The sequence below is a fragment of the Gekko japonicus genome, unplaced genomic scaffold (assembly GCF_001447785.1).
Source record: "Gekko japonicus isolate JY-2015 unplaced genomic scaffold, Gekko_japonicus_V1.1 scaffold428, whole genome shotgun sequence".
Lineage (NCBI taxonomy): Eukaryota > Metazoa > Chordata > Lepidosauria > Squamata > Gekkonidae > Gekko > Gekko japonicus.
Window position 1 is genome coordinate 376015 of NW_015165842.1, and position 15371 is coordinate 391385.

General features: G+C 46.4%; 1 protein-coding gene across 1 annotated transcript in view; it reads right to left on the bottom strand.

The window, feature by feature from the left end:
* Positions 1-3348: 3348 nt before the first annotated feature.
* The window catches only part of COG6 (component of oligomeric golgi complex 6), a 51396-nt gene continuing 39373 nt past the window's right edge, over positions 3349-15371 (bottom strand). The window contains exons 15-19 of the mRNA XM_015411003.1: positions 14137-14304; positions 12365-12472; positions 7341-7394; positions 5552-5631; positions 3349-4030 (exon numbers count right to left, since the gene is read on the bottom strand). Coding sequence (XP_015266489.1) covers positions 3883-4030; positions 5552-5631; positions 7341-7394; positions 12365-12472; positions 14137-14304 — 558 coding nt within the window. The 3' untranslated portion in view covers positions 3349-3882. The remainder of the gene's footprint in view (positions 4031-5551; positions 5632-7340; positions 7395-12364; positions 12473-14136; positions 14305-15371) is intronic.

Consider the following 15371-nt stretch of genomic DNA (forward strand, 5'->3'; position numbering starts at 1 on the left):
TTTGCACGCTTTCTCTTCCGCTCCCCCCCTCAATTCGCTCAAAAGTTCATGCGGTTGGGAGGCGTCCCTCCCCCGCCCGTCTCACTTTCCGTTCTACAGAATGGGGTAGGGAGCATTCTTTTCTCTTTAACCGCCGCTTACATTAGACTCACGTTCATAGTTGGTCCTCAGACCTCTTTTAATTAACATTTCTGCCGCTCGACCTCCTGCGCTTGCCCTGGTCGGCGTCACTTGAGTCCATTCGGCCTCGCAGCACGAAGAACCTTCGTCATGGAGAGGCACCTCAATTCCTTGGCATTGCGCCGGCAAAGAGGCGACCTCTCAAAAGTCCCTTGGCCAGGGCCCCTTCAGCCGGGTCCCTGGGGTGGTGGTGAGCCTGCGCACCCCCTCCTTCGGCTGGAGTGCAGCTGCACCCCCGGGAGGTGAGTCTTGTAACGCGCCGCCATAAACCGGAAGTCCCATGGCATCCCCAGTTGAAAGCATCAGGTAGGAGAAGGACCTCTGATTGAGACCCTGGAGAGCCACCACCAATCAGAACAGACAGTACTGACTTCAATAGACCAATGGTCTGATTTGGTATAACAGGACGAAGGGAGCTTTGCCTCTCAAAAGCTTACAGCCTGAACCCTCTGAAAGTGTAACATAACTTCAAGTGTATGGAATCGCTTCTCGGCCTTTTGGCTAAGATCAAGGTGTGAAGTGTATGAGAAAAGCCAAAACTCTGTAACCAACCAGCCATAGGTGTACCAACAAGCACCCAACAGAGTCAGTCTATAGCTCGGATCCATTGGAACATTGCTGTGGGTGGACAGATTTCTGCCCACATATAGCAACTTTCTCACCTTCTCCTTCTTCCTGCAGCCCAAAATGCCTTCCCTCCAAATGCTGTTCCTGGGGAGTCCCTGTTACTCAGGAGCAGTGCTCCCTCTAAGCTGAGTTAGTGTGAGCTAGCTCACAGATTTTTAGCCTCTGGCTCACACATTTTTGTCTTAGCTCAGGAAGGAGGGCTCCAGAGCAGACTAATTTGTGCAGTAGCCAAATCGCTTGCTCACAGCTTTAATGCCAGTAGCTCACAAAGTAGAACTTTTGCCCACAGGACTCCACAGCTTAGAGGGAGCATTGAACTCAGGAGCAGCATGGGGCGGCGGGGTGGGGGGCCTTTGGTGCTGCAGCAGGAAGGGGAAGACAAGAAAGTCCTGCTCCGTGGGTGGAAATCCTTCTGCCCAGGGAAGAACTCCACTGGCTCCAAATCATTGTGGAGCTCTAAATTGGCAAATCCAAAAATTATAGGCTCGCATGTGGAACCAAATCTTTAGGTATCGCCAAGCGAGTCAGTATTCCTAATTCAAAGCCAACTGTTCTTATTGAATGTGTAATTAATAGCGGCGTTAACAGATGCATTAATATATGCCCAGCAGAAATGCTGCAGCAAATAATTAAGTTTTCTTCTTTGCAGATCCATTATATTAGCAGCCAAGGCAGGTTTGGATCGTGTTGGCCAGGGCATTCAGCTTCTGTACCTCACCGGTATCAACAATGCTTGCTTTTACTCTTGAAGTATACAGTTTCGCATCCTGTGTTTGAGTTCATTTATTTTTCAAAATATTTACATATCTATATATACATATAGAATACTTACAGGAGAAGGGAAACAACATAAGACATTTGAAGAATATTTATATACATTACTTTCTGGTGGCTAAGGTAAGAGTCAGAAAACTGGGGGGGGGGGGAATGGGAACAGATATCGAACTGCTGTTCCACCCGCAAAGGACATGTCTGTTCACAAGCTTTTTTTCCCCAGAAGTGGTATGAGAGCTAAGCTCTAGTTCTCACAAAAAGGTCAACCTTGTTTTAGGTCTGTTGTGTTTCAGAGCATGGGCGGGGGACTCACGCAGTGGAATGCTCCTCTGTATAAACTGCAGTCTCGCTAACTCAAAGGAACTGGATGGGACTATAGATCGAAACAGGGAATGCATCGTGAATGGCAAGGAGCTACCATATGCAACCAGCTGAAATAAATACTAAGAGATGTTGCTCGTATGCAGATTCCCCGAGTCTTGGTCTTGGGTCTGGTGCCAAAACCCTTGCTGGTCCAACTCATTCAGTCCATAATGACCTATCTGTTTGGGACTGCATCCTGATTTGCATGTACTTTTTAAAACAAGCAAATCAATCAGTGACTTACAATAGCAGCACAACACAAGTTGTTTTAGATGTTTCTTTTTTAAAAAAATATGCATTATAATTTTTTTTTAAAGGGGGGTATTTAAATTAGCAACACTACTTTAGAAGAAAATTACTGCTGGCGATACCTTCAAGCTGCTAAAGGTTGCACCTATTTATCTAAGCTCTATAAATAGCATGCTCTGAATTACTTCCTTCTAAATATAACTGGTGATGCAGCCTGTCAAACATTCTTTTGCTGTCTGGCAAAACCACAGCGGTGAGCGAGGCCTTCAAGGAAAGCTTTGTCTGCAGAGCGCTAATGATTTCGGTGGACACTGGCATCTTGTTTTGTTGACCTGAGCAAATCAGCGATAATCTGTGACCATGACGTCTTTCAAAACTTTAGATCTGCACTCCATTCCTAAGGCTTATGGAAGGCGACAGCACATCGACCTTATGGTTTCTCTGTTTTTGTTATACACATGAGGAACTGCAGTGGTCGGTGACCAACAGCTCTGTCCAAATGGGATCTGAACCTACTTTCCACTGGCTCTCCTTTCTTTGTTTTTTTAAAGGAACTCTCCGCTGAAGCCTAGGTGGTGGTAATCTTGCTGAACAGCAGGGGTGGCTGAAGTGTACGGGTTGGAGCCTATTGGCTCTTCAGCCGGTGCAAGGCAAGCGGAGTGGCCCTTTGTGAATCCTGTAAAAGCAATCACGGAGATCTCGGGGCCCTGCGCAGACAAAAAGCTGCACGGGACGGGGTCATCATGAAGGAAGGGGTCAAGGCAACATGGCCGCTCCTGCCCCTTGCACCAGTGGATCTGGGCAGGATCCAACTCTATGATTCTAAGAGCACTATCACTTCTACAGTACCAAACGTTTTGAGAACAAATCTGAAATCTGGCCGTAAGTACTAACCCTACTGCAATGAACAATTCACAAGGCAGACCACAGAGATAATAAACTCCATCCAGAACCTGAGAATCTTTCACTCGCAGATTATTAAGAACCACCACAACCACCACCACCAGCCATGCCCTCCCCCCAACTTAGTATTTGTTTTACAGTTGCTAGCATTTTTGATTCATTTAGTTCTCATACTAAAAAAATTATTTAGCCGGTTCTGGAGATTCAGAATGCTCATTGTCAACAGATAACTGGGGGGGGGGGGGGGGGGGGGGGAGAGAGAGAGAGACAGGACATAAGCAAAATTCAAACCCTGCTTGGCTTACAAGTTTGCATCTTCTTGTTAACAGTGTCAGGGACAACACAGGAAGGCTGTGCGAAGACTGGAACATCAGCAACAAAAGTAGAAAATATTGCTATTGGACTACATTTCTCGTTGCAATCAAAAAAAATGATCATGGGTTATATTTCTCACCCAAATAAACCTGGATTTTCTGACAACGCTTCCCCCAGTTTCATTATAATGCAAGAGTAATTTTAAATTGAATGCATGCTTTCATGGTCCTTCCTCTATCAAGCACCTGCCAACAGGGCCACAATCCTGCAATCAACGAGGCGGCTTAAATCTTGCAGCAATCACCAGGGTTTCAGCAAATAAAAGAAGTGCACAGCAGCAACCCAAGCGTGCAGCTCTGAGCGGGGCCGCTAATGAGAAGAAAAACCAACCCAATTGTTACCTGTGTTACGATGGCACAAACACATTCTGACCTTAAAACATTCAAAGTAAAAGTTTTGTGGCCGATAAGCTTAGGAGAGTAGTGCTTGAACTTGATGGGGAGATCTCGGTAATATGGTTTCAGGATCTTTATATTCATTGTCTGGATGCATCACGGCTGAATATACTTCACTGTAGGCTCTGCAGACTAGTTCTGTGGACTGCTTTATGATCTGTTGTCTAAAACAACAACAGTGACAGAACGTTATACAAACACACAGAGGATAATGCACGGACAAATATTTATTTATAAATTTAAGAAGACTTTTCCCTGCACCTTTGCAGGAAAAGGACCGTGGGTTGGCTTGCTGCTCCTCAAAGTCATTGTGGACAACCACATACCTCCCTCGTGACCCCAGGAATACCCCCCTGGCACTGGGGGGAGGGGGGGCTGCAGATGCTTGCACTGATCTACTAGGGGGAGGGAATAATTGCAGGTGGCATTGGACTTTGAGGATGGCTGTTTGGTTTGTACCCCCTTGATCCCACAACCCCCCACAATCATGTTGGCATCAAAGGATCATTGCTGAAAGAGCTGAGTAAGGAGGGGTCCATTTGAAACTCCTTTTGACTTTTCACTAAATCCATGTTAGTTACAGAAGTTAAGGCTGCAAGCTTTTGTCAATCAAGGGGGCAAAATGAAACCAGCCCATTCCTTTTCCTTGGAACCATTTCAGAGGGAGAGCTGTCCTTTTCCCCAACACTATCTGCTAGATGGGGAGAAGGGTGTAACCCTCCCCAAAAGGGCTGGGAGCAGTGTTCCCTCTAAGCTGAGTTAGTGGGAGCTAGCTCACAGGCTTTCAGCCTCTGGCTCACACATTTTTGTCTTCGCTCAGGAAGGATGTGGCTCCAAAGCAAACTAATCTATGCAGTGGCCAAATGGCTCACTCACAACTTTAATGCCAGTAGCTCACAAAGTAGAATTTTTGCTCACAAGACATCACAGCTTAGAGGGAGCATTGGCTGGGAGTAAAAGATGGGTGCATCCAGGGGCGTAGCCAGGATTCTTTTACTTCGGGGGGCATTTAAATAAGTCAGGGGGTATCCCCCCCCACACCCAGACTGTGTCAGGAGCAATGAGTGAGTAAAAGTTTTTTAAAAAGTGATAAGGGAGGGGGGGGGAGCAAGGGCGCAGGCAAGGCAGGGTGGTGGTACAGCTGTGCTGTGCCAAAAAAAAAAAAAGTTTTAAAAAGCAATGGAGAGAGAGAGAGAGAGAGAGAGAGAGAGGGGGGGGGGCGGAGAGGGCCCAGCATGCAGCACAGGGCGATGGCTCGGCTCAGCACAGCCGTGGCAGGCGCAAAAAATAAAATAAGATAAACCCACTGGATGGGAAGTTGGGAGGCCTGGGCGGGAAGGCGGGGGGGGGGGCAGCCACAAAATGTCCCTACTGTAACTACGGGCCTGGGTGCATCTAAGCCCACTAATGAACTTTACCAAAGAATACTAACTGGAAGGGAAAAGACTTTGCCAGGTGTCCTGAATTACACAGGAAGGCCCACTGCTGTCCTCTGCCAACACTCAGCCGCCAGCCAAGTTGTTGGGCGCTATTGACTTTGGCTCAAGCTCTAGAACCTCCCTGTGTCTGGGCCATCTGCAGGCACACTGCCAAAACAGCTTCGCACAGACACACGAGAGAATAACGAATTATGAACTGGATCCACGTTTACAATGGTAGAACAGGACACAAACACAAATACTTACTTAATGGAAGTGCTTAGAAGAAAGTTTATTTGTGGCATTAACAGGCTGTCAGGAGCAGACAAATAACGATCAAACTGAACCTAATGTTAAACAAAAGAAGAACGTACAGTAGTAGAGAAATCTGCGATTAGACCAGACAACGGCACACAAATCCTTATAGTTAATCACCAAGGGATGGCCCATGTGCAGGTAAAAACCCCACATAATGGGGCCAGGCACAGCCACAGTTTAAAATTCATCACAGCAAGCGGAATCTAGAGGATTTCAATAAGATACTACTTTTTTGTTGGAAAAATCACCTATTTATAAAAATATGTTTCTAATAATAATTTGGGACCAAGCCCCATCTATGCACTCTATCACTTCTGGTAAAAACCCAGAAGTGACATAGAGTAGCTCAAGGAAACGCCAGAAACTCTATGGTAAAACCATAGAGTTTCCAGTGATTCCTAGAGTCACCACATGTCATTTCCAGGATTTTACTGAAAGTGATGTAGCACTGTAGCTGGTGTCATTCTCCCGTCATATCCCCAGCCACAACTGTAGCATGTGCAGACACTGAAAAAACCCCACCAAAACAGGAGCTCGGATGGAATTTGGGGTTTCCATAGCCATCCAAACTGGCGCCACCGAAGAGAAGAAGGAGCTGGTGGTAGTAAGTGAGCAGGAGGGGAGTCAGAGCTGGAGCTGGGATATGGAGGTGAAACAGTGGAAAAATGGGCAGGAAAGGATAGAAGGGAGGAGGCTGGCCCAGCCAATTTACTCTTCCCTGACCTTATCAAAGGAGTACAGGATGCCAAGCCAGAGCCTGGATATTGCATGCCTGGAAACATGAATGCATGAAACTGCCCTATGCCCTGTGAGTCTACCAAGGCCAGTACTGTCTGCTCTGACTGACAGCAGCTCTCTCAGGTGGAGGTCTTTCATGCCACCTACTACCTTTTAACTGAAGATGTCAGGAAACAAACATGGGGAACCTTCTGCATGCAAATCAGAGGCACCTGGACTCCCATTTCACTTAAAAAAAACAACCAGTTCATGTTCTTGACAATTAAGATTTGCTTTCAGCAATTTGAGGCAAACCACAGAGGTAATATTCCTTAATTTTTTTTGGTTCGTTGATTTTCAAGGTGCAAAATTCCTATATGAATGGCTGTGCACGCAAGTCTATTTCAGCCGCTTAAATTAAATCGATGCCAGATATTAATTATTAGAAACAAATGGATGTATTTCGAAACACCACAGTTGGAACAGTTGTGACAGGACAGGAATTTGGTGGATATTACTTTATGGGATCCGAGACAACACTTGAACGTCCCAGTTATTAGTCAAAATAATTTTCTGAGCCAGGAATTTGCTATGAGAAACTGCTGAAGAATGTCATTATTATTATTTTTAAGTATCTGACCATCTGTACCAAAGTGTGGTGTCTTACTTTATATTGGGGATTTTAAAACATTTCTTTCCATGAAGCGTAACTTTATAACAGTCCTTTTAGCAGGATGAAAATATGATTTAAGAAAATGTCAAAATACAGACATAACAAAAACACAGTTTTGGCTGAGCCCCTGCAAACATCAGTGGGGCTCCTTCAAAGGGTTTTTTTGGTGTCAACTGCTGTGCAACAGGTTAACCATAAGGGGATAGTTCAAAGTTCCTTTAAAAACACCGTTAAATATATAAAACCACTCGCTAAATATATATTTCACAGGGTTCCCCCCCCCCCAATGCCGTAGCACCTAGTAACACAACAGCATGTACCACTGCACAACTTAATATTATGCCTTACCATTGCAGCTTTTAATGATGTGGAGTCCATACTGGGTACATTCGCCAAGGGACCCTGAAAGTGCAGAAACGCAGCCAAATAAATAAATGAGTTGGAACCTAACCAGAAAAGAGAGGGCCAACTTGTGCTTTTGTGACTTTTTGGCACACAGATAGGTGGAAACCTCCTAGGTGTGTTTGTTTTTAAATACAAATTGACAATCTTCACTACGCCACATCCCACAAGACTCTAGAACAGTCTTCAGAGTTCACACAGACAGAGGGGAAGGGGTACAGTCAGGGCTCTTTTTGTAGAAAAAGCCCAGGAGGAACTCATTAGCATAATAGGCCACACCCAACAACAGAAACTCATTAGCATATCTAGCCACACCCATGAGAGCATAGCTCATTAGCATATTAGGCCACACCCCCATGTTACCAGAAGTGTGGTCATTCAGCCACACCCACCTGTTGCTTCTTATTCTGTTTACCTTGTTTGTTGTCAACCAGGGCTTTTTTTGTAGCAGGAACTCCTTTGCATGTTAGGCCACACACCCCTAAAGTAGCCAATCCTAATGAGTTTCTGCTGTTGGGTGTGGCCTATTATGCTAATGAGTTCCTGCTGGGCGTGGTCAACTTGGGAGACAGCCGGAACTCCGTTCCTGTGCGTTCCTGCCCAAAAATAGCCCTGGGTACAGTTATCATAAGATGCAACGTTCTCGTGAGTCTCTGGATTATACAGAGGGATGATCCTGGGAAATGTAACGTGAATCACAATTACAAGTTTCTGTGGTCGAATTAGAGTACAAGTTGTAGTCATTTTAAACAAATCCAACATGAATCACATATAAAGCTGCAGGTGTCTATATAATGCTGACCATGGCCCCGGAGCACAGACCAAAAAAATGCCTGCGAAATGGTACCATGTAGAGATCAGGGGAACTCCAGGGCTGTAAAAATAAATACATTAATTTTAAAAATCCAAGAACAAAAAAAGAGAAGTGAGTTTTTTCATGACCCCATAATTGCAGCTTAAAGGAAAGAACACTGAGATCTTGCAACACTACATCATGAGATCTCAGCTGCCATTTTGAGGGTGGTTTACCAACCCTGTCCCCTTTGTTGAGCAGGGCCCACCTCTGTTGCCAACAGGACAAGGGAGAAGGGAAAGTAAGATGCCGGTGGTGGTGGTGAGGGGAGGAGGCCTCAGACAAGTGACTGAGGCAAGGGAGAAAGGTGGTAGCAGTGGGTGAGCACGTGAGCAAGCAAATGAATGAGAAGAAAGCGGCAGTTGTGGGGGGAAAGGCTAGTGAGACAGAGGCAGCAACAGTGGGGAAAAATGGTAGGCAGAAGGTGAGAGAGGCAGCAGAAGGGGTGGGAGCAGAATGAAGCAAGAGGAAGAATCACGGGTGGAATGCCCCCTCCCCTGTGAGTTCCTTGTGAGTCCCTGCTTTTGTGCATGTATTAAAGAACAAGATCTGCACAGGCTGATGAGCAAAGTTACAGTAGACAATGTTGGATTAGTCATGATTATAGTGTACTATCATACTTAATGCTATATTTTAAAAAAAATCTAGACAAATATATGGAAATTGTTCGGACATTGCATATTTTATCAAGTAGTTTCTTGTCAAGGATTTCACTGTCATAAGCACTTTGTGCCATGAACTCTTGTATCAAGCAATTATTCATATATTTTTCTAGGAATATTGGGTCATATTGATGTCCACAGAAACCTTGTGATTTCTTCATAACATTTACATGGGTTTCTGGTAGTGCCTGTTTGGGGGTAAACATGCTAATTTAGTTTATTTGTACTTCTGCCTTGCACACATTTTTCAGTGTTAGGAACAGCTGTCTGTGCTACAGCCTTGTGCATAATGTTTATATCATTGTAAAGCAAAATCATTCATACTATAATTTTGCCATCTTCTGGGCATGGACAAGGGGTCACTGGGAGAGGTATTTGTGAATTTCTTGCATTGTGCAGGGAGTTGGACTCGATGACCCTGGAGGTCCCTTCCAACTATAAATAAAATAAATAAAATGATTCTATGAACTTTATTTATTTATTTAATTCAATTTCTATGCCGCCCTCCTCGCCAGGCAGGCTCAGGGCGGCTTACATTGAGAAGTTCAAATACAGTAAAACACGAATGACAGACATCATAAAATCATGTACATAACAAATAAAAGTGCTGGTGGCGGTATAACATTGCACAGTGATCCTAGTAGGCCATGGTGGAACGGTGACAAAGGAATATAGCCAAAGCTGGTAACCAGTTTATCAGACCGTTAGTAGAAACTATCGCAGGCTGCTGGTGACAGCATAGAGGGCCTTACCACAGTTCGGTTGTTGGAAGCGGCTCCTAATCGAAGGCCTGGCGGAAGAGCTCCGTTTTGCAGGCCCTGCAGGACTGTAAAAGGTCCCGCGGGGCCCTGGTGTCTTCCGGGAACTCATTCCACCAGTATGAAGCGGCTACTGAGAAGGCCCTGGCCCTGGTAGAGGCCAGCCTGGCGTCTTTGGGTCCAGGGAGGGCCAAGCGATTTTGAGACCCTGACCTCAGTGCTCTCTGGGAAACATGTGGGGAAAGGCGGTCCGGTCCCTCAGGTAAGTAAGCCCCAGACCATATAGGGCTTTAAAGGTTAAAACCAGCACCCTGAAGCGAATTCGGTATGCTATCGGCAGCCAGTGCAATGCCTTCAGCACAGGCTGGATATGTTCCCGCACAGGGAGGCCCGTCAGCAGCCTGGCCGCAGCATTTTGCACCAGCTGCAGCTTCTGGATTTGCGACAAGGGCAGCCCCATGTAGAGAGCATTACAGTAGTTGGCAGTAAAAGCTTTGCTATCAGACACTCATGGGGAATTGGGGGGGGGCGTTGCCAGTTAATCAACTGTGCCAGATTCTCAAGCTTATTGCTCTTCTCCACCCCGTACCTGGAGCCATCCAGACCAATCAACCCTCCTACTAGGAATGCTATGGCAACATGCCCCACCCCTGGTAAGAGCCCTCCCCTTCCTCCCCAAGCCATCCCGTGCCGTAGGCAGACAAGTGGGCCGGCTGGTAAAGCTGGTTCCCGAAAGCTTGAGGCAGGCTGATGGAAAAGGAGGTGCCTGGGGCTGATGCCAGCTGGAAAAGCTGGCAGCCAGAAATCCAGCAACGGCTGGAGGCATCAAGCTGGCAGGCTGAAGAGGTAAGAGTGGTGCCACGCATGCCCGAAGACTCCGGGGTTAGGTGGCGGCTTGCTTTCGCTGGGCGATGCCTGTTCTGGATAACAAAGCTTTCCCCGCATTACAGTCCTTAGACCAGGAGTGGCCAAACTGTGGCTTGGGACATACTGTGTGGCTCCCGGCAGGGCGGCTGGGGAAGTGAGGGGGAGGCATGCCTCCCCGACCGGTCTTCCCTTCCCCAGCCAGTGTTCCCCTCCCTGGGTAGGCTTGAGATGGGGGGGGGAAGCAGAGAAAGAAAGCAAATTTAACTTTAAATAACTTCAAAGCCCACCCCCCAGCCTACAAATATCATTGGACAAATAAACATCATTATCAATATCTATTTTTACCCCTTTTGTTCTTATTTTTGGCAGCCTCGTTTAATGTTAATGAAAAGCAAATGTGCATATATTTCCATTGAAAACATGTCTGTAATATCTGTTCATGTCACGTGGCTCTCAAACATCTGACGTTTATTCCGTGTGGCTCTTACGTTGAGCAAGTGTGGCCACCCCTGCCCTAGGACCTTTTGCAGGAAACGGAGCCAGTCTCCTCTTTGCATTACGTTGTTCAATACTGTAATATTTCATAAATGAAATACCCATTCGTTAAGCTTCTCTGAACCTTTGGAACGGGATGGGTTAAAGATCCAAAGAAAGAGAAACATTTTGGGTGAAGAAGTACTTCTTCACCCCAAAGAGTGATTAACACATGGAATTCACTGCCACAGGAGGTGGCGGCGGCTACAAGCATGGACGGCTTCAAGAGGGAATTAGATAAGCATATGGAGCAGAGGTCCATCAGTGGCTATTAGCCACAAGGTATAGATAGGGACTCTCAGTCTGGGGCAAGGGATACTCTGTCGTCTTGGTGCTTGGGGGGGGGGTCAACAGTGGGAGGGCTTCTAATGTCCTGGCCCCACTGGTGGACCTCCTGTTGGCACCTGGTATTTCTGGCCACTGTGTGATACAGAGTGTTGGACTGGATGGGCCTTTGGCCTGATCCAACATTGGCGTCTCTTATGTTCTTATGTGTTATCGAAAGTCCCCGAGAGCCGTATTCTCATACCACAGAATGTTCCTGCCCCCTCTTTGTGCTGCAGCCTCTCTTGCCTCACACAACACTCCTGGAGCTCAGATCCTTTGGAAGGGCGAGAGGTGCCGCGTGGCAGGTGGAGGTCAGCAACCTGTGAGCCCTCCTCTTGCCAATGGACGTGCCTCTGTGGGTACTAGAGGCTGAGCGGAAGGCCACGATCTAAAGACCCACACAGGTTGTCCGGTACGGCAAAGAGGGTTTTGAGCTTGTTTCTCGGACAGCGGCGCCCCCTCATCCCACACAGCCGCCCAGTTTTCACACTGAGGGGACTCCCACAAGAGGTTTGTGTCTGTGTGTGACTCCTATTCAAAGAGAGGTCCAAACCCTTAGGTACAGATCTTTGGAATCCCAGCAAAATGCTGTGAACTTATGCTTCCAAGTCGGTATATTGGATGAGCTGAAATCAGTTGCTGTGTCAGAATAGTGGCACGGTGTGTCTGTGTGAGACTCCTATTCAAAGAGAGGTGTGTCTGTGTGAGACTCCTATTCAAAGAGAGGTCCAAACCCTTAGGTACAGATCTTTGGAATCCCAGCAAAATGCTGTGAACTTATGCTTCCAAGTCGGTATATTGGATGAGCTGAAATCAGTTGCTGTGTCAGAATAGTGGCATTCAGAAAGACATGCACCTAATACAAACAGAGCACTTCCGCTGTATTTACTTGGTACATCATGAGACCGTGTTTAATTGCACCAGACCAGAAAGGCTGGGTCCCTGCTGTTTCCCCTAATCACTACGCACCTGCTCCGGTTTGTGCTGCTGTACGATACTGTAGATGTAACTCAGGCCTGTTCTTGCTAGAACAAAGGCAGCTTCTTCATTGATCAGTGTGTCCAAATGTGCCTCGATCTAGAATATGAAAGGAAGACATCTTCGTTTAATGGGAATGTGCTCGAGGTGACAGTGTGTTGGCCAAAGCAAGTCGGAAGAAATCAGCGAAGTGCAATGGATGGAATTCGGACAATGCTGTGAAATGAAGGCGTGCGACTGTCAAGGCCTTGGCCAAAACCACTTCAAAAAGTAGCTGCACATACGGCTGTAAAATAATCTGTTTTCACCATGTTAAAATCTTGAGCCTGCTGTGTGTTTGTTGTTGTTCAAAAAACCACGTTTATCTAGGAATGAATTTTGAGCAAGTTACCTGCCCCGCATGGACTTAAGCACTGTCGTGATCAGAGTGTCAGACTAGGAGCTGCAAGAACCAGGTTCGAATCCCCACTCTGCCAAGTAAGATTGCTAGGTGATCTCGGGCCAGTCACTCTGTCTTTCAGCCTAACCTACCTCGCAGGGTTCCTGCTGTGAGGATAAAATGGAGGCAGGGGAAATGATGTTGTCAGCTGCTTTAAGCCCCTCGTTCAGGAGAAAAGCAGATTACAAATAAGTTAGGGACAACTCCAAGATGATAGCTCTTCTCTGTGAGAGAAAAATGATCGCTTATAGATCAGGAGGGGGAGAAACACTAATTGCGAAGCCACCTTTTGCTGAGAAACTGAGGTCTCCCTGCTTCCCTTGGCAGACGCACTGGCAAAGAGAAGGGGAGGATCTCTCTGGGCTGCATATGGCGGTGGGCCACCTACAGCAGCGCTGTACTGCCTGCTTAGGAGATTTATAGGCCACCTCTCCAGAGATCATCCCAAGGCAACTAACAAACTTAAAAGAAACAAAAGCACATAAGACACTACAGCATAAAAACAGCATAACCAGGAGTTAAAGGAGGTATTCATGAATTTGTGTTCATAAAACAGTGATCGTCATTAAAATGATGCATGCGACATAACAACCAGCTAATAAAAGATAAGTAAGATAATAAAAGCTTTGGATAATAAAAGACTGGCCGAGTACTTAAAACGACAAGACAGGAGGTGCCAGGTGAACCTTGGGGAGGAGGAGAGCAATTCCAAAGGTGAGAGGTGCCACCACTCAGAAGGCCCTGTCTCTAATTGCTACAAGCTTCACTTCCGTGGCTGAGGGTTCAAAGAGGAATGCCTTGCGGACCGGGCCAGGGTGTGTGTGTGTGTGGGGTCACGTTAAAGGAAGCAGTCCCCTTTCCCCATTGAGGCAAGTGGAGCCTAACTCATCTCCGGTTTGGGCAAGAGAAAAAGGAGGGTCAAGTTGCACACAGTGAAATTTCCGGTACTCTCATTACCTCCCCTGAAGGATGGCCCAAATGGAGAGTCCGTTTTCTGCAGGGTGTAGAAGTAAAAGTGGAAACCCTGCCCCCCTCCCCCAAATCACATGCATTGGAAAACAGTGACCATTTTTGCACGCTTTCCATGCTGCGGCTCTGGCTGACCTTCGCTTTCCCCTGCTGTCCTTCATGCCATTTGAGAAAGTCTTTTAACTCCCCATTAATGGAGGCTTTTTTTTGTCTGTGTGGTCGTATGCATTGGAGTGTTTACTTTATATACAAAGGCTGCAAGGATACACACATTTAAGACGACCACGTTATATTTATTTCACGTTAATGGTTAATGGCAAAGAAAACATTGAGTGGTTGACTTTTGAATGTTTACCTGATACTGTAACATCTCCAGCCGTTTGTCGGTGAATTCAAAGAGGGCCAGGGTCGTCTTCATCATATGGAGGGAATTCACCATGAAGGTCGCCATGTCCGCAGACCCCAAGTTACTAGCAGACATTGTGCACGTCTGCAGCAGAGGGTCTAGCACACAGGACAGAACCTAGAGAGAGGAAGGGAAACCCACAGAAGAAATGCTCAGACTGATGGGATTTCTCGTGCATACATTGCTCTGTTATTATTCCAAGGCAGTAGGACAGAGGCCGAAAACGGAAAGATCATGTTTGTCTACAAGAGAGCCAGTTTGGTGTAGTGGTTCAGAGTGGTAGACTCTAATCTGGAGAACTGGGTTTGATTCCCCACAGGTCACATGAAGCCAGCTGGGTGACCTTGGGTCAGTCATGGCTCTCTCAGAGCTGTTCTCTCAGAGCAGTCCTCGAAAGAGCTCTCCTAGCCCCACCTACCTCACAGGATGTCTGTTGTGGGGAGAGGAAGGGAAGGAGATTGTAAGCCACTCCGAGACTCCGAGTGAAGGGCGGGGTATAAATCAGCAGCAGCAGCAGCATCTTCTTTTTCTCCTTGTCCTTCTTCTCCTACAACTTGTGACACTACAATCTACTGTGCATTCAGCTCACAGTGTTTGGTAATTGTAAAAAGGATGTTGCTTCCGAATGCCGCACAGGTTGAAAATACAAATGCAGCCGGGCTAACTTTCCTATTATTCATTTTTCAGACAGTGCTGGCCAAATTGAGAGAAGCAATCGATTAGGCAGCGAACGAGGCTCCGTCATACCAAACAAAGCCGCTCCTGAGAAAAGGACAAGCGTTTGACACAGGAAGGATGTTGTTTTAAGTCAAACACTGGAAAACCGTCTCCTTGCCAGATCAGTGCAGTAGTAAGGTTTCCAGGGAAGCTGTGACTCTTCTTCCTTGGACGCTCCCAAGGCAAGTTTAGAGAAGCATCTGTCTAGAATGCTCCCGGACCTGGCTCACTGCATTTCCATGCTGCTAGGTCAGTCAGTCAGGCATTTATTACGGCAACAAGCCATAGAATACACATGCTTAAATATAACATTCATAACATTCATATAACTGAATTTAGGACAGTAAAATAAAACTCTATAAAAATACAGTTGAGTATAATAAAGAAAAGAAGAACATAAAACAGAGACTATTAGGCAACTATTATTATATATCTGATAGTGTATTACGGATGCAGTAGCATGCTAC